Source organism: Mastigoproctus giganteus, chromosome 8 (assembly GCF_048544385.1).
Source record: "Mastigoproctus giganteus isolate SK-2022 chromosome 8, ASM4854438v1, whole genome shotgun sequence".
Lineage (NCBI taxonomy): Eukaryota > Metazoa > Arthropoda > Arachnida > Uropygi > Thelyphonidae > Mastigoproctus > Mastigoproctus giganteus.
Window position 1 is genome coordinate 75,886,919 of NC_143582.1, and position 24,635 is coordinate 75,911,553.

Genomic DNA, 24,635 nt, shown 5'->3' on the forward strand with positions numbered 1-24,635 from the left:
CCTACAGTGAAGCTCGCAATATTTGTTAAAAATTATTAATCAGTCTAAACTGGACCGACAAACTAAGAGTAAAGTTTCATATTCAAATGGTAGTTGAGTCTTTCTGGTCTTCGGCCGAAGCTAAAACAGTGGTAAGAGTATGGATGGACAGAAGTTGTTGACCAACTTTTGTCCATCCATACTCTTACCACTGTTACAACATAATGGTCGTCTTATATTCTCAACTAAAGATAAAACTGGCTTTTCGGTATACTGTATTACCTTTCTCTAACTCAGAGCTTTCCAAAAAAAGTGGGTGTCACGAAACTTTGGAGTCTGGCGTCATGTCCCAAAGGATGTCACCAAATTTTGGCATCATATCAGCGTTTTCAGTCGTTTTTCGTTTTGCTGCATATCGTATTGGTATGATCGACTGGTTGATACAAATTCACTTACTGAGCAATACATCTGACATCCAATGACGTGGTGTTATATTCTCTTATGTTACTGATCTTCGGACAAATTCAGTAGAAATGTTCAGTTGGCATTTCCAGGGCTTTTGATCGTGTTTGACATAAAATTCTTCTAAACAAGCTTCCATGTTATAGTTTGTCTTCTGTTTTTTTGCAACTGGGTAGGTAGTTTTACTCCAACGACTCTGTCTTCTAACTTCTAGAGTAATTCCGTGTTTCCCAAATTAATTTATTTCTCCACTCTTTTCATATTGACCTTCTTTTCTTAATGACCTTCTTTTACTCGAAATCCAATCCATAGTTTTACCGATGACAGCACGCTACATTCCACCTACCAGTTTGGGGAAACCTTGTTCCGCCCAAATATATTCAGCTTTTCGAATATCCCGCACCAATTCCTTAAATGCTGATTTCCAGATAATTTTTAAATGTGGGGGGGTGAAGAATACTTGGTTAGGTTAGCCCCTTCTAAGTCCTGTGTTGTTTCTTGCAAAAAAAAAAAAAAATAAATAATAAATAAATAAATAAATAATAATTCCTATGCTCACCTTCGATAACACTCAGATATCTAGACATGACCACGTAATCTTTATTTGGGATCACTGTAACTTCTAATCTCTCTTGGCACAAGCCCAACAAATATTTGTGTGTTGGGAACACAAACTGTCTTACAGTTTGTGTTTCCCTACCATGGAATATTGTTTCACGTCTAAGGTGGTGCCCTCAAAACCTCTCCTAAACTCTAACCAAAAGAGGGCAGTCAGGATAATTAACCTTCACTTACAAACTCTCTCCGTTCTCTGCCACAAAGACGTTTACTTTCTGCTGAATGCATTTTATAAAGATATTTCTATGGTCACTCTTCACAACTGCCGTTTGTAATTTCAGCTTTCTTCCAAACCAGTTCGAACACGTTGCTCTACTAATCAACATCCAGTCGCTATCCAACGCCAAATTCACAGAACAAACCTTTTCTCCTCCTCGTTTATCCCTTCTACTTCTATACTATAGAACAAATTTTCTTCACGTGTACTTCTCGAATACAGTCTATAGAAATTCAAGTCTAGTGTCAACAAGTATCTTCTGTCTTCTCTGCCTTCAACCCATACATGGTGCTTAAGTACTATAGATTCTAATACCTTACGTGCCTGGGGTTCTCATAAAATAAATAAATAACTTTTGTAATTGTCCCGGAACAGCGTGACAAAAGGCAACAATAGCTAGCATACAATGCAAAATGACATATGATAACTACTCAATATCTAGCATTCCAGTAACCTATTTAAACGACATTGAGATAACATTTTAATATTAAGATAACTAAAACATTTTATTGGGGTCACCTGGAAATATAATTTCAACTACCCATCTGTATTGTGTCTATAAATTGCGTGTGTTCTCTGGTCGATTAGCTTGCATTGCTGGACGAAAAACCCCTAGTTCCTGGGGGGAAAACATTGTTATCTAAACCTGAGACCGACGGAGTGGAAAAAAAAGCCCATAAAAGTTCCTAGCGTCGTCGACGGATTCGAACGCAGGCCTTTTCCACCCGGTGTGGGGCAGACGGTGACGATGCCACTGTGCTCCCGCGCAGACGACATTGAGATAACATGCAGTTTCAATTTGATTTTTTTTTTTTCATTGGTAATCAATCGAGATCGTGACCCAAACAAGATGTTAGGTGTCCGTTAACCGCCAAAAAAAGTGTTATGAGGCGTCAGTATATTGTTTATAATGGCATGTATTCTTTGATCAGTTTGCTTGGAAAGCAATATACGAGTTTAATAAAGTTATTTACAGTATAATATATTTATAATAAACATTTTTCCAGTTAGGATTAGCAAACGTCATAGTTTTACATTTAGCAATATTTAATTATAAACTGTTCCATTTAGAAATATTTAATTATAAACTGTTGCATTTAGAAATATTTAATTATAAACTGTTGCTGAATCGTACAGCAATTAAGGAACGTAATTCAGAATAATAAAGTCGTTAAGTGAATGAATAGAGTACATAAATTCATTAGAGTTTCGTAGTTTCTTTCAGTTATGTACCTCTTATGAATTTCACATTGTGTAATCTACGTATTCTGGTCATTTGTTCGGAAACATGGTATATAGTGATTCGACCACTTTCTTGGCTATTATCTGCCGGAGTTGATGTTGTGTCCTTGATTAAAACATGAAAAGATGACAGCCTAGTGTTGTATTCTCTTTCCATTCTATTTCGATTACGAAAAATATATATCGGAGCGACCTTGGTTTTAAAAAAGATGTAAGTATGGTGTACAAAGAGATGAAAATATGGAAGGGTATCAAATGGTTCTTATAGAGGAGAAGATGGTACCATTTGGACAAGAGGCAAAAGAAGCTTAACAAAATCATTTCAGCAGCCTTTTCATTCAATATTTTGATTTTTTTTTTCTTACAATTTGTATCGGCAGTTAATTTTTGCACGTTTTTGCATGAGAAATTTCAGGCGGTGGGGGGATAGGTAATACCACATGCTGTTATTGAAGGTTTCCTTGCCAGTCCAACCAGAAAATGAAGCTGGAGATTTTGATGCAAAGCAGTTAAGATTTATTCTTATTGTGAATAGCCTTAGCACATTTATTAGAAAACAAAGGTTAGAATGAGTATAAATACTAGCACATGACTGTTGTCCGTACTTTGATAGACCAATTGCAACAGTGAACTAAAATTAGTAGGCTCTCTTGGAGATTTTTAACTTACAAGGGTTGAGGGATACGTTACTTCAATTTACCGTAATGTATTTTTGCACCGAGAACTTGATTTTAACGATATTATTCCAGAAATTGGGTAGTGCAAGTTAGAGACTTTAGTTGGAAGCTTACAGATATCTTTTTACAGATCAGAACTGGCTGTCACTTTAACTTATATTTTTTATGTCCATTATTTGAGGATAATTATCACCTGTGTACGCACAGGTGATAATTATCCTATTACCTCTCTTCATTCAGTCCACAAATTATGAATTTGCGTAGGTTTTCACCTTAAAACTATCAAAATTTTATTCTGCTTCTTTTTCTTATGCTTTTGGATGTTAAATAGTTATTTACCGAGGTCGCATTTTGCATTCTAGGAAACGATAGTTAAAAGATTCAGTTCTAACCGAAGTTAGAATGAATATATTTTGGTGTTATGGCTTGCTTGCCTCAAAATATCAGATGCGGCTTTGAAGGGTACCGTCCCACCTTTTTTTTTTTCCTTCTTTAGAATGGGAGAACTTTTTCTTGAATGAAAAAAAAATAATAATAAATAATAGCTGTGACAGTTACTTAGTTATGATGGATAGGAGGTGACATTTTGATGAATGCAAGTTAAGCAATCACAATGATAATGTTTTAGCAACGCCTTCCTATTAAAAAAAAAAAAAAAAAATGTTAAAAGAAAATGACGGTAGCTTAAAAATTACTTTCAATGTGTATGTCGTGCTTTCTGCCAAATACGCGAAGCGATCACCGTGCCAGGTACCCATCAACCTTCACCAAAAATTGAAGTTCTCAGTGCGTGAGTTTCAGACAGGATGAGGGGGCGTTAAACTGGAAGCAACCAAATAAAATCTAAGAGAATGGGGAGATGGGACCAGAGAAAGAGAGCTTTTTTGAATAAATACGTGTATTTCAGGAAAACTCTTCGAATACATCCTAATTTTTTGTACCTTATTAATTGACATATTAATTCACGCATAGATTAAGAACGCACCTCAAGTGTTATACTTTTTCTGCCGGAAGAGGCTTGAATGCATGAATTGTTCTGCAACCCTAGTTCCGCATGAAGGGATGTTTCGAGCAACGTTAACTACCGAGAACAATTGAACTGTTAGCTACAGCAGCATTGCAAACACTTATAGCCCCTAACAAACGTCCGCGGTATTGCTTGAGATCCTAAATTTACTTAGCTCTCTCCCGCATGACTTCCTACATTAAAAAGCTACAATTGACTGAAGTCGCTGTCCCTTTCTACTCGGGCTGTCTCAGCGTTTGTGCTATATTTGAAAACATCACCTTAGTTCGTTCCCACCTCTGCTAATGAAATGAAGGAAAAATTGTTTCCCTTGAGGGGCTTTCGGATACGTAGATCTTCTAATAAGCGAAAATTAATTGCACTTACTTTTACGTTGTCTTTCGATAATAAAATTCACAAAGAGTGAAAGTTTTAAATATTCAAAAGGAAAAACAAGGATGTAAACAAGGACTTTTAAGTCAAGACGCGTTGGTGATTTTTTTAATGATATCTGCTAACTTCTTGCTGTTGCAGCCAGATATTAGAGTCAGATCTTCCTTCTCAACATTGCGACCGATGGTCCTGATCGAACACTTAACATAATTATTTTTTACATGAAATGACAATTGGCATCATTCGAACAATACAACGAATAAGACGAAAAAGGTCTCGTCAAGGTTGATCTTAGCCATAAAGCATTGCATTATATATGATATAAAGAAGCGAACTTTCTTCTCCGAGAAAAGAAGTTACTGTTGATACAACTTAAGTATCTTATATCTAGCTAGCCGTATTTGTGTAGCATCGCCGTCGCGGTAGCACAGTTGGTTGGATCGCCACACCGGATGGTTCGAGTCCTGTCGATGACGTGAGGAATTTTTATGGACCTTTTTTTTATCACGTGGCTTAGTTAGTCGGTTTCAGGCGAGGTAGTATGGTTTTTCTCCCGGAAACTCGGGTTTTTCGTCCAGCAAACAGAAAATCGATCTCAGAACACACGCAATTTACAGACAATATACACGGAGCAATATGATCTTAGTTGCTGATGCTCTAAAACCCTACTATAACAACAATTGTGTAACTCACGTGTTTCGTTTATTTCCAAGGTATCTACAAAAATTACAATGTGTCGAAAGTGAAATTTTATGTTCAGTGGTAAAATAACGTTGAATAGGTCGGTGTAAAACGGTAGTATTATTATTTTATTTATTCATTTTTTAGATTAGAGTTAAAATTGCAAAAAAAGAGCACTTCACTTTTACTTGATAAACCTCCTCAGGGCTCGTTCCTTTGACCATTCTTCTGGTCCATCATTTTGGACGAGTTCTTAGAGATGGGCCTTGAGTGTGCTGTGTCTCTGGCCTTGGTTGTTCATTCTTCTTCTAGAGTCCAGTTGGAAGTCAACGCAAATCTGGTCCCTCATAAAGCTCCAAAGCCGGGTTTTCACACACCGGCTCACTATTTCTGGCGAGAAAGCCATTTCTATTTTGCTCAAGAGTTCGATTCAATTATCTGTATCACCAACCATAAAATTAATGGCGCACCAATCAAGTTGTTTCCTGAAATAAAATGCTTAGGCATCATCTTCGATTTGAAGCTGACGTTTTATCGCATCTCGTTCATGTCGCAACCAAAATTAGGAAATACACGGCACTGATTGCCAGAATTAGTAGCGCAGACTAGGGCCTTAAACGAAGGGCGCTGCACTAACATATTAAACCATCTTCTTTCCAAATTTCTGCTACGGTGGGACAATTCGGTGTACTTCCAGCGAAATAGAGCTATGCTTCTCACATTTACTAGCGCCTGTCGCGCTGTTAGTACGTCGAGCCTTCAAGTTCTGGATGGATATCTACCCCTGTAACTTGAGGTGATCAAGAAAGGACTGTTTCAAAGACTAAAGAAAGATATTCCCCCTGAGATCCTCGACATCCATCTTACAGTAGGAAAGTTGGTGGTTCACCCGACTGAAGATTTATTTGTCTACTCAGCTAATCATGGGTTACACTACGCCCGTTGATTCAGAAATATGAACTGTATAACAGCAGAACCAATAACAGCTTTCAATCAAAGGTTGCTATAGTTAAATTTTAAATAATATTTTGATGTGGATTGACTGATGTTGTAATTGCGGCATCACACTCTTTGTGCATCTCTGTTTTTATGATTGGATAAATTATTCATTTTAGCTCTAATCGAACCTTTGTAAAAAAAAATTTCTCTCTTTTGAATCAACAGATGGAGATGCAATCAAGTAGTAGTCTTTATTGTATCAAATTAGTGATCTTAATGCTCTTGCTTTTTTTTTTTTTTTTAGCTAACATTTTTAGGATATTTGTATACGTTTATTTCCCAAATGTTAAACCTTATTTCATTATGACGTACAGAAAATGTACCTTTGTTTTCCCTGTGTGTTGGATATGTTTAAACATACGAAAGCGTCTATTTATTCCATCATATCCGCCCGACTACATTAACAATCCAACTCACGGTGAACATGTTTTCACGAAGTTTATATTTGACTTTTATAGAAACATCTATTGTGCCATTCTAAATTTCATTAAATTTGGACAAAGAGAAATCTGACATTTCTTTATAGATGTTTCGGACTATTTATTTTAAATATATCTCAAGTTCTATTCAACTGATTTTCAAGAAATTCATTCGCATTGAGTCCACTAGTTCACGAAAGCGTTCCACAAGTATTTCGATTCGTGCTTCCTTGCTGCGCCGCTGTCCATAATTCCGTCGCATTCCTGGGTGGGAGATCCAAAGCTCGAACGGATCTTTCCACAGCATCCCAAAGGTGTTCCACAGGGTACATGTCCGAGAACGGGGAGGCTATTCCATGGTGGTCAAATCTCCGGAATGTTCTTCGAACCATGTTATAGTCACCACGGCTCTGTGGGGAGGCGCATTGTCCTGCTAGAAAAGTCCATTGCCCTGTGAGTGCATGATGACCATGAAGGGATGCAAATGGTCTGGAAGGATGGACACGTAACCCGGACCGTTCAGAGATGTGTTTAGACGTACCAGAAGGCCCAACGTGGGCCAGTTGAACACGCCCCCAGACCATTACCGACCGTCTACCTGCCTGAACAGTTCCTTGTTGATATGATGGGTTCATAGCTTCGTGCGGTTTCCGCCAGATACGCACCCTCCCGCCCGCTTGAAACAATTGGAAATGGGACTCATCGGACCAAGAGACCCGTCTCCAATCATCCAAGGTCCAGTGCCGATATTCTTTCGCCCAGTTGAGTCGTGTGGTTTTGTATCGTGGTGTTAGCAAAGGGACTCTGGTGGGTCGGCGGCTTCCATAACCTATTGCTAATGATCGCCTGATGTCTTGGAGGAGACGTTTCCGGAACCTCCCTCTTTGAAGTCGGCGGTGATTGTTGCCACTGTAACTGGGGTTTTTTCGTCCAGCAAAACAGGCAAATCAACCATAGAACATACGCAATTTACAGACACAAATACGGGTTAATGTATTTAATTACGGGCAACCCTAAAATAATAATTTGATTTGTTGCCACTGTCGCTCTCCAGTTGGCTGAAACAATGCAAAACAGACGTCAGCGCCACATTCATCCACCACCTATCTCCGCTCATAGAGCTGTCCACGATGAGATGTTATTCCGGAAATGGTTCCCTATACATTTTTGATACTGTCGAACGGAAATGCAATTTTTGTGCCACTTCGCGAGAGAGGGACCCTTGCGTCGGGCGTCCGCTATCATCCCTCTTTCAAAGTCGGTTACTCACGACGTTTATCCATAATGACATCGAATTACCGTCTACATGAATACAGTGTACCTATATACCTGACAAGCGGTGGGTTCGTCCACTATCGGGGTGACAGCGTCGCGTTGCCCAGGAACCAGTTACCCATGAATTCTAACCTTTCAGTGTATATTAGCATTAGTAGAGTCATATAATACAAGAAAGCAAACTTATTCTGCATCATCCAAAAAAGAAAAAAAAAAAAAAAATTCCCATTTCATCCATCCATTGGCTCCAAAAGTTTGTCCACTTCTTCCTTGAATTTATTTACGCTATCAAATTCCACAACGAAAGATGGAAGTTTGTTTCTGCAATCAAGTACTCGCTAGCTAAAGGCAAATTTTCGCACATCTATTCGACAACCGTCTTTAATATGTGCAGTATTACAGTATAAAATTTAAAAGAATAATATACACATCTGTATATAAATGCACAAAACAAACAAGTAACGAAAATATTTAGTTGTTTTTTTTTTTTTTTTATGTAAACCCCGAACACGAGAGGTATTAGAACCTATAGTACTTAGTACCGTGCATGGGTTGGAGGTTGAGAAGACGAAAGAAGATATTTGTTGACATTGGACTTGAACTTCTGTAGACTAATTTTCAGGAAATACGTATGAAGGAAGGTTGTTTCAGTAAACGGCAGTTGAATGAATAAACGAAGAAGATTAAAAGTTGGTTCTGTGAGTTTGAAGTTGGACAGTAAATGGATGTTTCCTAGTGGCGGCACGTATTCGGACTGTTTTGAAAGAGAGAGAGCGGGAATTATAGAAGCCAATTCAGAAGAACAGTGCCCATGGAAGTATCTGTAGAAGAGGCATGCAGCAGAAACAGTAAGTCTATGAGAAAGCGAGTGGAGAGACTGTGTTAGAGATGAATCGTTAATTAACCTAACTGCCCTCTTCTGAATGGAATCAAGAAGCCTGAGAGAGAGAGAGAGAGGTTTTGGGGGCACCACCCCAGATGTGGGAACCATATTCCATGGTAGGGCGAATTTGGGATTTATACAGAATGAGCAGCTGTTTGGAAGAAAAGTAACGCTGAGAGCGAAAGAGGAAACGAAGTTTTTTAGATGCAGAGGAAGCAATATTTGTAATATGCTTGTGCCAAGAGAGATTAGAAGTCAGGGTAATCCCCAAAAGAGATATATCATTTTGCTTAGAAATCGGAATGTCACAAAAGATAAGCATAGGAGCAGAAGAATCCTTTTTGCGAGATATAAGACAAGACTGAGTTTTGGAAGGGTTGAAATCAACTAAGTATGTCTTTGTCCCACTGGAGAATTACCTGAAGATCAGCATTTAAGAAATTGGTAGCAAATTTTCGAGAAGTTGAAGCTGATTGAGCAGGGCAAGGTTTCTCAAAATGGAAAGTGGAATGCAATGTGCTATCATCGGCAAAACAATGGATAGGATTTCCAGTCAATGGAAGAAGGTCATTAATATACAAGAGGAAAAGAGTGGGGGAAAGAACTGAACCTTGGGGGACACTGGCATTAGTGGAGAAATTAGAAGACAGGGAGACATCTGCCATCACCCTCAGTGAGCGATCAGAGAGAAAACTGGATAAATAACCAATTACAAAAAACAGTTGGCAAACCATATGGTTTGTCAACTGATGGAAGCTTTTTTAGAAGACCTTTATGCCAAACACGATCAAAAAGCCTTTGAGATGTCAAGAGCAACTACTTGTGTTTCACCGAACCTTTCCATTGAATTAGTCCATAAATGGGTAATATATGCCAGAATATCACCAGTGGATCGACATTGACGGAATCCATACTGACGATCATTGATCAGACGGAAGGTTTTACGTAGTTTAAGAGTTGGCGGTTAATTGATTTCTCCATTACTTTAGAAAGGGTAGAAGTAATTGCAATGGGACGATAATTGGATGGGAGGGATTTGTCACCCATTTTAGGAACTGGCTGGACATGAGCAAATTTCCGAGCAGAAGGAAAAACACCTTTGGAATAAGAAAGTGAAAAAAGGTTGTTGTTATTGTTGTTATTTGGTTTTTAGGAGCATTAGCAACTAAGGCCATATTGCGCGGGGATATGCGGTGGTCATTCCCTGACCTTTCCGCATCCTCCGTATTTGGTGGCTCACGGGCTCGAACCCCGGTCTAATCAAGAAGCATGTGCTACGCACTGCTGCTCCTGCCCACCTGGCTACGGAGGCGCCTCTGTGAAAAAAGGCGGCAAAGAATAGAAGTTCGGGAGCACAGGTTTTGAGAACAAGTGTTGAAATACCATCAGGACCTGGAGCTTTCTTAGTATCAAGATTCGTCAAAATCCTTCTGACATCCTTTTGACGGAAGACCACAGGAGGCATTGAATGGACCGTGTTGGGAATGGTGGGAGGTGTTTAACAAGATCATTAATACATGAGTTGGAAGAAAAATGGGATGCTAGCAGGTCAGCTTTATCCTTGGCTGAAGTAACAACAAAACCATCTGGTTTGGACAGAGGTGGGAGCAGAGATGGGCAAAAGTTGTGGCCAATAGCTTTGGCAAGAGACCAGAATGCTCGGCTACCATTAGGGCAAGAAGCAAGTTTTCTACTCTTAGCCTGTTCAAACTCTAGTTTAGACTGGTTTATAAATGCTTTACAATTGTTGCGAACTTTGGTGTAGGCAGAAAATGAAACTGAAGAATCAGAAACAAGCCAATTACGATAGGCAACATTCTTCTCTTGAACAGCCTTAGCACATTTATTGGAAAACCAACCTTTAGATTAAGGACGAGATTTTAAAGTGGAGTGTGGGATAAAGGATTCCATTCCTGCAAGAATAATTTCACTGACACAATCTGAGCAAACGCTGACATCAGAAGTTTTGAAACAGTAATCCGACCAAGGAAAAGAAGAAAAGAAATCTCGCAGGTCATCCCATTTTGCATTCTTGTAATGCCAAACAACACGAGGTTGGGAATAGCCATGAGATAAAGGCTCCATTGGAGAAGGGACAATCACCAAGTTGTGATCTGAAGTGCCTAAATGACCTCTCACTTCGACCGTGTACTTAGAAGGGTTGTTTGTGAGAAACAGATCAAGCGTGCTGGCTGAATGATTAGGATAATCCGGTATTCTTGTAGGTAAATGAACAATCTGTGCAAGGTCATTAGTAATTGCAAAAGCCTCAGCATCTTGACCAGCTGGGTCGGTGTGACAAGAAAACGGAAGCCAGGAGTTGTGAACATTAAAATCATAGTCAAAGAGCTCCAAGTGATTAGTGGAGTTGGGAGAACGGTAGAGACAACGGATGAATTTGACAAAATAAGGTAGAGAGATTTTAAGCCAGAGAAGATCAAAGAGAGGAGATTCCAAATTGCCAAGTCTCTGACAGGGAATATCAGAACGGACATATGCACAAGTACCACCTTTGAGGCGAAAGGAATCATACAACGAATAATTTGGGCATCTGAGATGAGCAGTAGTTGAATCAACCGATAACTGAGATTCTGTCAGAAAAGTACATGGGGTTTGGCAGACTGCAAGTGGAAATGAACATCGTTGAGATTAGATTTGAGACCACGTATATTTGTGAAATGAATTATGAAGTGTTTGGGAGGTTTAGATCTTTTCGCAGATAAGCTTGCTCTATTAGTTTGACAATTCATGGTGTATTCAATAGTAAGAAAAAGTGGGTGGGACATGCTGTATGAAGTAATGAAATTTTTGAATATATCGTACACATGGTAAGAATATACTCAGATCCTTGACATAACGTGGCCTCGAGGGCCGGCCTGCGAACACCGTTTTAGAGCTGTACCCTCGATATGTAAGGAATATTGGATCTCGCCACGAAGTTCATCATAACCTCAAAAGTCATCAATCATAGTGCATGATGGAAGAGATGGGGAAGGATTGGCCGAAACTTGGCTCTAGAGACTAAACATGGGTTCCACCACTTCAAGCCTCCAATAAGCAAAGTGGTGGTATTGCACCGGTTGATGAGACTCATCTACCACCTAGTATTGCCTGGTAACATAGAGGGGTGGCATTCCTCCAGGTGAGGGCGCCACACCTCGATCCCTGCTTATGTTGGTTCACACCTGGGTGGTCATCCACCATGTACTTGTGCATGGAGGTTATACCCAGGATTACTAACAGTCCCACCATCTTGAAGGTGCAAGTAGAGGATTTGGCTGTCACAGACCGTCCGGACTTCACCGAAATTGGGTCCACTTGACTTGGGTGTCACCCGAATATCAGTTCCATCAGCGTTTTAGACTCCCAGGTAGCAAGTGCAGCTTGTCTGGCATATCTGAGAGAATGTTTGTGACAACCTCAAGGACCTCATGGAAAAAAAATGTTGATTATTTCATTTATGCAGAAATTAAATCTTAACTCTGAGTCGAAGTTTTACAATTTTGATGAAATATTGGAAATGTATGGAAGATTTGCGATTTGTTCAGCAAAATTATAGCTCTGAGTAATGGATTTTTTTTCCGGTAGTCATTCGTATATTTGACTGAATAGAGACAATGAGACGAAATGAAGTGAAAGGAACAGAATAACTTATTTTCTAATTAAATAAAAATATCACAAAACTGTTACTAATTTAAGAAAAAAAAAAATTCAAACGTGCCTGAAATGTAACGCAATGCGTATATTACCTAACTGCAGCACATTCATTTTTTTATATATATAGTTGCTGCGCTCAGTCTTAAAATGCATAATTAGACTTGTCTATTTTCCATTCTACTCATACTTTTGCGTTAAAGTGGGCTGGTATTTTGTGCTCTGGTAAAACTTGTCGACCTTCACTACGATATATCAGTGATTTCTAGTTGAGGCTTGTATTACTTCATATTTCCGTGTAAACTTCATTTAGTCTACCCCGGCCTCTAAATGCAACATTACATTTATAGTACTGTATGTATTATATTTCAAATTCAGATTTTTATTTTAACAGCAACAAAGCATGTCGTTCATATGTGTCCAAATATATGTACGTATTTTATTTGTAAAGTGTGATTTCACAGGCAGATTCGCATTTTATGCGAACTGAAAAATCTAAAATATCATGGTGGGAGGGAGGGTAGCCTACTTCTTCTGCCTGAGACCGGCTGACTACACCCTCGATTGAAGAGGACTTTAGAAATTCCTCCAGTTATCGCAATTAGGAAAAGTAGAACGTGAATGAAGCTACATGAAAAAAAGATGGATACCTCATTTCTATAATAATCTGTACTAATTGGCGAAAATTAAACTTTTGTATACCTCCCAGATGTTTCGCTATGAGTTTAATCTCTCTCTCTCTCTTTCCTTCCTTTCAGATCGAAGATCTGGGAAGAAATAAATAAGAAGTGATTCTTGCCTGTTTAATTCTAACAGTTTGTTCAGGAAGTTGTAGAAACGTGGTCGAGGAAAGTCAGTGCGGCAGTTGAAGGCGAGACCATCTTACACTGAACAGGGTGTCAACCTTACAAAAGCCTCCTTCTAGTTACACACCGAATGAAAGATGATTCTCGGGAACTGTAGCTCAGATAATGAGTTTCGTCAAACTTCAACAGGCACTATCATCGACAGATCAATTTCAATGGGTGAGTTAGTTTTTATGTTTGGTTTCTGTTCTACCCTAAAATATAGGACATCAAAACTGAATTGTCTATTCATTTAGAAGTTGTGTGATGGTGCAATTCGGGGTCGTTTCTGGTGCCATCTTAGGCAGCATTACCATAGATTTCTCATCGCCGGCATAAAGCCTTCATCTCCATGAAGGTTGGTTTGGTATGCCACAAAACTGACCATGGCGACGAAACGTTAACTGAAGGAGGCACAAGTGAATTACAGTTTTCTGTGATTCACTTGAGCCTCCCACATACTTTTTTAGGTTTCTAAATTATTTAGAACCTAAAGGTGTAACACCGTACGTCATACACAATTTTAGAATTTTTTATTTTTAAGACTGGGTTCAGTCTGTAGAAAAATTAAAAGCAACAGCGCCAACATCACATTTGTAATGACTTTTATGGCTGTCCCTTGTTGGGAATATTTTGGTTTTAATCTTCTCTGTTATATCATAGCCAAGCATATCTTCCTACATACATAACTTTCCTGTTTACCAGAAATACTTCCGCAATTTTTTTTTTTTTTTTTTTTTATAGTTTTACTAAGTTTACTAAGTAAAACTATAAAATTTACTAAATTCTTTTAGTTACTTTGTTGCGGCAGGTTGGAAAATTTAGAAACCTAAATACAAATAAAGATTTATACAAATAAATATATAAAGATATTTTTTGTTTATATACTCCGGGACTCCCACATAAGCTCAAAGGAGTTTACAAGGTAGAGAATACAAGGACATTTGTGGTGAAGTGGATTTGAACTGTGGCTATCTCAGACGCGTTCATCGACATATGCCACAGCTATTTTATGGCTGTGGTTTCTGCTAATATTCAATTCAGAAAGTAACACGCGATTTACTGAGATCACGTGTTCAGCATGTGCGGTGGGTTTGGTTTCATTTTTTATATTGGACAATCGCGACGCTTCTATGTTTTCTCTGATTCACTTGTGCTCTTGTAAGTTGTCTAAACATTAGAAGAAATACGCAGTCAACTTTTATTTTTCTGAAAAATGTTCCGGATTAATTTCTCCTAATTATTAAAAAACAACGATCACTTTAAAACAGTTGGAAACGTTCAGCTTATGTGAGGATCGATTTTTTTTATTTTGTAAAAGTTTATTTCTTAAAATATATTGGGTTATGTTTCAGATTAGACCTAAACGGGAATAAAAAATTCTTCATTTCATACGTGGAGGAAGTGTTATTATCAAAAATTCAACGTGATATTGAGTGTGGATGATTTGAAATCCATTCAAATAGACCTAGGTGTAAAGTCTAGAATAGAATTTGCTAGTCTAGAATTTGCGGAGTAAATTGCAAAATAACTGCACTGAGTTGGTGGTTCATTCAGGGAACTGCTTTATTAAAAAAATAACATAAAAATAATCGGATATTTGGTATAACAGCAGGAAAATTTATAAACTTAAAAGCATTATATTTTCAAATCATAAATTCAACACACACTTTCAGTGTGTGTGTGTGTGTGTGTGTGTGTGTGTGTGTGTGTAGACTAAAGCGTTCCTTTTCATGAAATGGAGCGGTTCTTTCAGTAACATCACCTTTTTGCACTATGCGATATAAAGCAATTGATCAGATACATAAAGATGCTGTATGCGTGTAATTCATTGCGAGAATGGGCAAGACGAAAGATTTTTAAGTGACTTTGAACATGGTATGATAATCGGCGCCTGATGCGCCAGTATGAGTATTGTGGAAATTACAACCCTTCTGAGGTTTCCACCTAAGACTACGTCTGGGGTGTATCGAAACTCGTTCGCCTTCTCCCCACTTCTCACTTCCCCAACTTCTTTTCCTGGGTCCTCTCCCTCCATTCTATGCAGGAGGGGTTCATCCCAACAGGCATCCCCCTACTAACCTGACCCGGCTCTTCGTGCCGTGGAGGGATGCCGGAATGCACCTTCCTGGTGGGGGCATTCCAGTAACTAAGTGGCAGATGAACAACACAGCAACGCTCACAATACCTACACTACTCATACTTTCATCTGGCCTCGACAGTTTTTACTTGTTCACACAGAAGCGGGGGGACCACTGATACCGCTAATAGATACATACACACCAAACATGCGATGAAGCAGAGGCCTAGTGACACTACCTTACAAGGAACTCCGACACCTTGAAGCCACAGACATCCCATCCCATTTATACTGGTCATACTTAATTTTCTCTAACACATTTTGATAATGTTCTTTAATATGAACACTGCACAATAGAGATCGATGGGTGTATAATTCCCATTGTGAAGCAACATAGCTTTCAAACTTTTACTTGAACTGTCTATGAAAAGAAGTAACTCCTGTGGATTGATTCTGGATTAAGCAGAATCTCCATAAAGACCAATAAAATCAAAACAATAGCAAAAGCATTCGGCAGCAACAGTGTAATCATGGGTATAAGTGAAATGTATTTTTTTTTATTTTTGTATGCTGAAGTTTTGCAGCTGTGATCGGATAGATTCCACCACTCTTTTAAACGTCAGGAGATCTGCACTGGATTTGGTTAATAAATAAACAAAATAAATTTTTGTTTATACTCCAGGCCGACCACAGAGTCAGGAGTTTTAACTCAAGTCCCTTACTAGATCATTTAATCCTTGCTTATTGGAGAAATATGGCATATTACTTGAAGTAATGTGCTATTATACAAAATTATGAGAAACAAACTTAAAACTAAAGAAGTCTTTGCAACTATTGTACATAATGGTGTCGAGACCAAAAACTGGTCTGAGTCTGTAAGTGTTATACTTGCTTGACAACTTGTTTCCGATTGATGACTCGGGTTGTGATACTGAAATTCATAGAGGTATTCGCTATGCAAACTCCTTGTACATATCAAATTCTTATTCGGAACCATTTACTGCTGCGGAGTTAGAGACAGTTATAAAGCAGATCAATATAAGAAAATGTCCGGATATGCTGCAGAATATATTTACAAATTTTTGTATTGTGGAGACTGCAAAACTTAAACCTGAAATTCTATTACAGTTATTTAACAACAAATGCTTGGAGGAAGGACACTTTCCGGAGCTCTGGAAAACTGCTCTTCTGAGATTGATTAAAAAGCCCAACAATCCCCCAGACGAGCCTAGATCTTATCGGCCAATTTGAGGAAATTGTTGGAACGCCTAGTTGCCCTAAGTTTGAACTATCTTTTCCTTGAAAAAGATCTTGCGTCCAACCAGTACGGTTTTTCTCCAGGCCGATCCTGTGAGGGCGAGCCTAGATCTTATCGGCCTTGTAGATTTTATTTGCCACGTTGAAAACTCTCCGTTCAAATACACATTGGCTATATTCATAGACTTCGAGGGCGCCTTTGATTCCTTTTGGTGGGATAGCGCCCTCGAACGTCTACGTTCTGCACAATGCCCTCAACAGTTATATCTTCTTGTCAAGAGCTACTTTACAAACCGACTCGTCACAGTCAGATCCAATAATCAGATTGTATGTCAAATTTCTAGATGGTGATCTCAGGGAACATCTTAGGACCGTTATTCTGGAACGTGATGTTACAGGACTGGGGGGGGGGGAGAGAGAGAGAGAGAGAGAGAGAGAGAGAGAGAGAGAGAGAGAGAGAGAGAGAGAGAGAGAGCATTTGAAAATACCAAGATAATGGCTTACGCCGATGATCTAACAGTATTTCTTAGCGGTAACTCAAGATCTGCCTTGGTCCTAGAAGACCTACAGATTTGGACCCACGAAAATAAATTGAAGATAAGTCCTACCAAGATCATGGTTTTTGTGGGTAAACTTCACATCCGGCGTCCATCTACGTGTAAAATTGGCAATGCTCAAATCCCTATAGTCACGGAAACTAAATTGCTCGGAGTTATTATTGACCAAAAATTGAATTTTGGGGCGCACTTGTCAAGTGCGCTTTGCCAATTAAATGCTTTGCCAATGCTGTAGTTAGACTTTCTCGAAATGAGTGGGGGCCTCTCCAGACGATCCTTGAGGCTCTACCATACAGCTCTGTTTGTCCCTGCGGTGGCCTATGCTGAAGGCACATGGTTTCATAAGGTCAAAATTGTAAAGTTCCAAGCTAAATTGATGACACTTCAGAGAATAATGTTACTAAGTGTTCTAAAAGCCTGCAGCACAGTCTCAACGGCCGCACCAGGTCCTGGCGGGTTTCTGCCTCTCTACTTACACGTGATCTACAGAGGATTGACCTACAGACTAAAACGTAAAATTCCCTCAGAACTCTTTGGAATCACAATTAATTTAGTCTTGAATGTCAAACATGAACGTAAAAGAATTTGGAATGAACTAATAAAACTTTGGCAATCTAGATGGGAAATTCTTTCCGGAGACCTACACATTGATGAACAAGATGAATGGCTGGTTCAATATGGATATGTTTACTTCATACTTGCTGACTGGTCACGGTTCGATGAACATGAAATTATATAAATTTAGGTTGTCAACACCAGATCTATGTCAGTGTGGAGAGGCTGAAGACTGGCAACATGTACTGTATTCATGCCCAAACTATACGGATTCTAGGGCAAGGCTTAGGGAAGCAGCGGCTAATATTTCCACTGGTCAAGAGTCAGTGTTGGTGCAGGATGCTGATAATTACCGAGCGCTGCAGGCTTTTGCAAAAGAAGCTTTTACGAGAAGACTTGGCCGACAGGACTAGCCGGGTGGATAAAGTGCCTGCCTAGCAACCCAAAGGTCGCGGGTTCGAATCCCACCTCGGGCTTGGATCAGAGTAGAAAATGCAAAAACCTTGGGAGGTGCAATATGGCCATAGAAGCCGATGCACCAACAACTAACAAAAAAAAAAAAAAAAAAACGAGAAGACTTGTACAGTCTCAGATGACAGCAGTTATTCACGCCTCTGGCCCGAACCCAACTTGACATTCAATTTGATGTTTATGACAGAGTGTCTGGCTGTGTCCTCACCAGTTAATAGAACAATAGATTTTGTTGTATGATTGCTGTAGATGAGTAAATCTCATTTATTTTTTTAATACGCCAAGGGAACATTACTTTATTTTTTATTTTTTTCAATACGCCACGGGACTCTCTCTCTCTCTCTCTCTCTCTCTCTCTTTTATTTATTTGAATACGCCACGGGAACCTCTCTTTTTTTTTTAATACGCCGCGGGAACCCCTCTCTCTTCCCTCCCCTTGTAGAGAGAATACAAGAAACAGCACCGTATTCAGCAGTCACAGGCTTGAACCCGGGTCACTCAAGGCACGTGTACTTATGCACACGCGCGATTGACCACTCGGCTACGGAAAAGCCTGAGACATCAGGAATTGAGACATTACGAGCAATGCTGGGACTGGCCCACCTTCCCGTGGTGTGGACGAGTACCCAGAATCATCTGTCCAGGTGAGTGATGCTTCTGGGCAGCCAAATAGCCAGAACAGAACACACACATAATACACACGAACCTCCGTTACACACATCTGGCCCATTTGTAGTGATACTGTTCTTCACATAGATACGAGGCGGAGATGAACTGACGTTCAAGGAGCCGCCCTTTACAAAACCTGATGTTCACACACACCTAAATACCATTGCTGACCAGGTACACCCTTTCATGGCAACGGCCTTCCCCTCTGGCGGTGCCATCTTTCAGCAGCATAATGCGCCATGCCACACCGCCCAGATTGTTCGAGACTGGTTCGCGGAATATGAGGAAGACTTCCAGGTATTTCTCTGGCCTCCAAATTCCCCAGACATCAATCCCATCGAGCATCTGTGGTTTGTGTTGGAACAGCAACTCCGATTTGTGGCATCTCTACCACGGACCTTACAGGAGTTAAAAGATCTGCTGGTTACGTGTTGGAACCAGATACCACAAACACATTTAGAAATCTTGTATCGTCCATGCCTCGCCGGGTACGAGCTGTTTTGGCTGCACGTAGAGGACCAACATCATATTAGGTAGGTGGTCATAATGTTTTGGCTGCACGCAGAGGACCAACATCATATTACGTAGGTGGTCATAATGTTTTGGCTCATCGGTGTATATATAGCAGCACACTGCTCGACAAAATTAACAGAACACGTAGGAAACGTGGTGTTAACGCGTGTAGCTTGCGATGAAGTGTGACAAAATTTGGTATTGTGTAGAATAGAATACCGATGAAATGAGGAAACAGCGAGAAACTACGGTCAGGTATAAGGGACTTTTATAGGGGTTGTATGACAATTACCAAAAAGGTCACATTACGGAAGTCGATACAAGATGCTCGAAAATATGGTCACATGACATCAGTATGGCATTCGATCCCTCCAACGGCTGAAACAGGCCTGACAGCGGTGAACCACATAAGGGTGTCTATAAGATTCTGCAGCAAAAAATCCCATTCTTCCACCAGCGCAAACATTAACACCCCAAATGACCGAGGAGTTGGCTGTCGGTATGCAATGCAACGTCCAAGGGCATACCACACATCGATCGGATTTAAGTCTGCTGATCGTGATGACCATGGCAGTCGTTGGAAATCTCCAGTTTTAAGGCATCCCTTAACCCTTGACTCTATGTGCAGTGGCTTTGTTGTGCATGAAAATAAAAACCGTACTACTAAAAAGTCGCACATAGGGTTCGAGGATCTGTTCTCAGTACCTCTGCGGACTTACGGTCTCTATCAAAAACATGAATAGTGTTGCGGCCGTTCCTCATTATTCCGCCCCACACGAGAACACCGCCTCCACCGTAAGCGCACCCTTTCTTCAAAGTTAGCATTAGCATTAGTGGTGGTATATGGCGCAAGGAAGCAAGCTTATACAGCATTAGCCGAAAAAAACTTTCCATTCACCTATCCACTTGCTCCAAGAGTCCAAAGGTTTGTCCAATTCTTCCTTGAATTTATTTAAGCTATCAACTTCCACAACGACAGATGGAAGTTTGTTCCAGCAATCAACCACTCGCTGGCTAAAGGCAAATTTCTGCAACAGTCTTTCCTCAATTTCAATTTACACCCCCTCAAGTGCGTAATCTGACCCAGCGGAAGATCCCATCAGCATTGAGTTCGCTCAATCCATTCACAGCCTTATACATCTCAATCAGATCCTCGCAGGTTCCTAATGTCCAGACACTGCAATTTGTAGAACTTAATCCTTTCTTAGTAAGAGCATCCCTTTGTTTCTCTCACCAATTTCGTTGCTCTTCTGTGTACTCGTTTCAGCAGCTCTACATCCTTCCTAAAATGAGGCCTCCAGACCTGTATGCAGTACTCATGGTGTGGCCTGACTATTGACTTATACAAGGGAATAATCACCTCCTTATTGACAAGATCCCATGAGCTGCTCTGGCAGCCTGTCTGCACTGCTCTGAATACTTCATATCTGACGGCACAATTACCCCCAGGTCATTTTCATTCTCCAGTACCCTGAGTATAATACCGCACAGTTGGTACGCTCTGGGATTACTGTTACCCATATGCAGTAATCCCATGCGGGATTACTGCATATGGGTAGCAGTAATCCCAGAGTAATCCTCGTCTCCAGATGAAATAACGTCTAGAATCTGTAGGCTAAAACCGGACTCATCAGAGAACAGAACTGTACCCCAGGGCTTCAAGTCTCGTTCATCGCACCAGTTTCGATTAACTCTGCGGTGGTTTGAGTTTAATGGGATACAAGCTACTGGCTTCCTTACATATAATCCACTTGAATTGAGCCTTCTTAACACAGTCCGGCTGGAAATGTGTTCCCCCAAGTTCGCAGTAACTTCAAGAGACAGTTGATGCAGGACATCGTAGGGTTCTGTCTTGCTGTTAGAGCCAGATAGCTGTCTGTTCCGGTTGATGTGGCCCTAGGGCGACCTTGACCAGCTCTTCTTGTAATGGTTCTTGTCTCCTGAAACTGCTTCCATAATGCCGAGACGACACTGCGTGACACATTAAGCCAATGTGCCACGTCCGCTTGTGACTGCCTGACTTCAAGTCGTCCAACGGCCCGCCATCTCAAAGAATCTGAACGACGATGACTTGCCATCTTGAGTACTGGAGATGTGACTATCCCAATGATCAAGCCAAAAATCGGGAATGAAGTGACGTGGTTGCAACTCGTGTTTTTATAGGCATGAATAATTTGCATAATGCGCGGCTTGCTAAGGTAGTAGATCGATTTCTATTGAATACTCGGAATTTGCATGCCAGGATGCCTATTATATCAAATATTCACCTTCAGCAACACTATTCACAATAAAATATTCATGAAAAACATTTTGTTCTGTTAATTTTGTCGAGTAGTGTATTAGTATGCACTTATATAATATCTATAAATGGCGTTCTCCCCCCCCCCCCCTCTCCAACTTCTTTTCCTGGGCTCTCTCCCTCCTTACTAGGCAGGAAGTGTTCACCCCGATAGGCATTCCTGTACTAACCTGTCCTGGATCCTCCTGCCGTGGACGGATTCTGGAATGCCCCTTCCTGGTGGGGATGGTCCTTCCAATAACTAAGTAGCCAGATGAACAACCCAAACAGCGCAACAACACTGTTTGCACGATACCTACACTACTCACACCCTCATCTAGCCTTGGCAGTTTTTGCTTCTTCACAGTGATATTTTTACACGGTTTTGTAGGGGACCACTGGTACCAATACACACTATGTCCACTATCTCTAAATGGCAAAATACATATGCATATAAATTAAACATTTTTGTTAAATAGTAATAATGAATATTATTATTCATTTTATTATTATCCTTATTTAAATCTGGTCATCTTATTTCCTGAATAAGATACCTCTTCTCAACATCTTGATTTTCATTTTCATTGGGGTAATGACCACACTGTTTTTGTGAACTCTTTGTGTTCGCAAAACAGAGATGTGTGGTCATGAAATAAAATATTTTTAGGACATATAAAAGAAATTCTGGAAATTTTTAAATTATAGCTCATTGCCAGATATTGAAGGATATTTTTCTTCCACGGATCGACAAAGATCATGAAATTTCATTTTAAACTTTGTGTCGCAAGATAACTCGATATATTCTTTAACTTGTACGGGGCTAAGATTTGATGTATCGTTGAAGAGTTCTGTGGAAAAAGCGTAGAGTGCAATCACCCATTTATATTCCTAGAAATACGAGAGAAAGTAACAACAAAGGAGACTGCGAAGCGTACAAATGTGTAATAAAAAAATTTCTTCTGATACTGGACGTCTATTAACACAATTTATCTAACTTCCTTTTCTTCCAAATATAATTGGCAGACAAAATAAAGAATAATGTTTCTTCACTACTGTTTGCACAATCTCATTGCTCTTCAATTGTAAGATGCTTACTGATCCTAAACTTCTCTTCGCTATTGCAAAGAGAAAAAAAATTCCAGAAATAAACCCAGACCACAGAATTAAATTTAACGGTGTGACGTATTGAGTTATGCTAGTTGTTGGCTATGAGAGAGGGAGCCATACATCACCAAAACTCGATGGCGGGGCTGAATGCGTTAATTTTTTGCGGCACATCATTGTTCCTGCTATAAACCGGTTGAGAATGTCTGATAATTTTGTCCAGTTGAACAAAAATGGTTATAGGGGAGTGAAATGATGAAAAAAACTACTTTTAGAACATATAAAAGAAGAAATTGTATAATGACATGGATAATTTTACTGTTGCATCGTCTGGCATGCATTAATTATTTGTCATTAATACTTTTGAAGAAACATTTCGAAACGCCATTCCGCCCATCTTTGTAGGACGTGGATCTGTAATAAAGGCTTTTAAAATTCAGATTTTTGAAAACTGACAGGAATGTATGCTATTGTCGTTTAAGAGATTAACAACCTTGACAATCGAGACACAGCAAGTATCCTGATGCAAACCGTGTATATCTAACAGTATACACGGTTTGCTGTTTCTGTAGTTAATGCGGATAAACTTTCAGACAGTAGACCTGAAAGGAAGCTAACACATATTATATAAATAAAGTCGAAGATCAGGAACCACTAAGGAGAACTACATGATCAATTAATACACAGTTGAAGTGAGAAAGAAACCGGAAAATGGCGGTATTTCGTATTTCTTAAAATGGAGAACCTGAATTTTAAAGCTTAATTCCAAAGTCAGAAGAGGGTTTAATTAGAAATTGAACTTTGAGTTCATTTTCCCTTCGGCTCTTTGGTTGCAAACGATTGACCTATGAAGCGTCATCGATATTTCCGGCTAAGGTAAACTACCTGTTTGCACAAGAAGGCAACTTAATATAATATTCTGCAGCTGGTAAGACTACTTTTTCCTTTTCTTTTTGTCTGAGGCCTTGGGGTGAGTGACAGAAGAAGTGAATGTATTAGCATCATTAAATAGATCAGGGTTATAATGAATGAGGTTAGAAACTTTTGGATCGGAACTTACCTTGGCATCGCATTGTAGCCTAGTTTCTCTCAAACTTAGCACTACGATGGACAGAAGTACCCGCCACCAGAAGTTTGATTGCATCCTTTATGTGTCCCTCGCTGTCACGATCTGAAAATCCTGCACACCATGGAAAACAATCAGAAAAAGATGAATAAATTAACGACACCACACATACACTTCGGCGATCCAGCCCAGAGACAGACAGACAGAACCGCCGATACTACGCCCCCCCAAGTAGATCGGTCCACACAGCCTCCCTTTCCAAGGTATTACCATAAAAGCCGGCAAGTCCCTGCCAGGTCGCGAGGCTTCTACTGTCTGCAACAAGTAAGAAAGACTCCTAGAACTATTGAACCTGTTCAGCGTCGCTGCTGGTGATTGGCGGAAGGAAACCTGCCTCGCAAGTTCTGTACCTTTCGGCCACGGAGGGCCACTACGTCATTTGTGCTTCTGGCAAAACAAGGTAAGAGAGGCTGCCGCCGTCAACCAAGATTTGAAGAGAGAGAGCACGTGCATCCTGGAGAAACTACTTTTCTGTAGACAGTGATTTTTCCTCTCCCCAGATTTGACAGTGTCGTAGTTCACTGCGGAGACACCCCGAAGTTGGTGTTAATGACGTTTCAAGGTTACCCTTTTATCTTCACATTTCGCAACGATTCAGTGTTTTTCTAGGAAAGACCCGTTTTACTTACCCTCTTTGCATCGACCCCTTGGCAGTCTTGTGTTCCGGAATTAGGT

At 40.0% G+C, this 24,635-nt stretch overlaps 1 protein-coding gene across 1 annotated transcript in view; it reads right to left on the minus strand.

The window, feature by feature from the left end:
- LOC150081645 (uncharacterized) overlaps nt 1–24,199 on the minus strand; it is a 981,095-nt gene extending 956,896 nt beyond the window's left edge. The window contains exon 1 of the mRNA XM_090380575.1: nt 23,895–24,199. Within this exon, the coding sequence (XP_090236701.1) occupies nt 23,895–23,978 (84 nt within the window). The 5' untranslated portion in view covers nt 23,979–24,199. The remainder of the gene's footprint in view (nt 1–23,894) is intronic.
- Nucleotides 24,200–24,635: the final 436 nt, after the last annotated feature.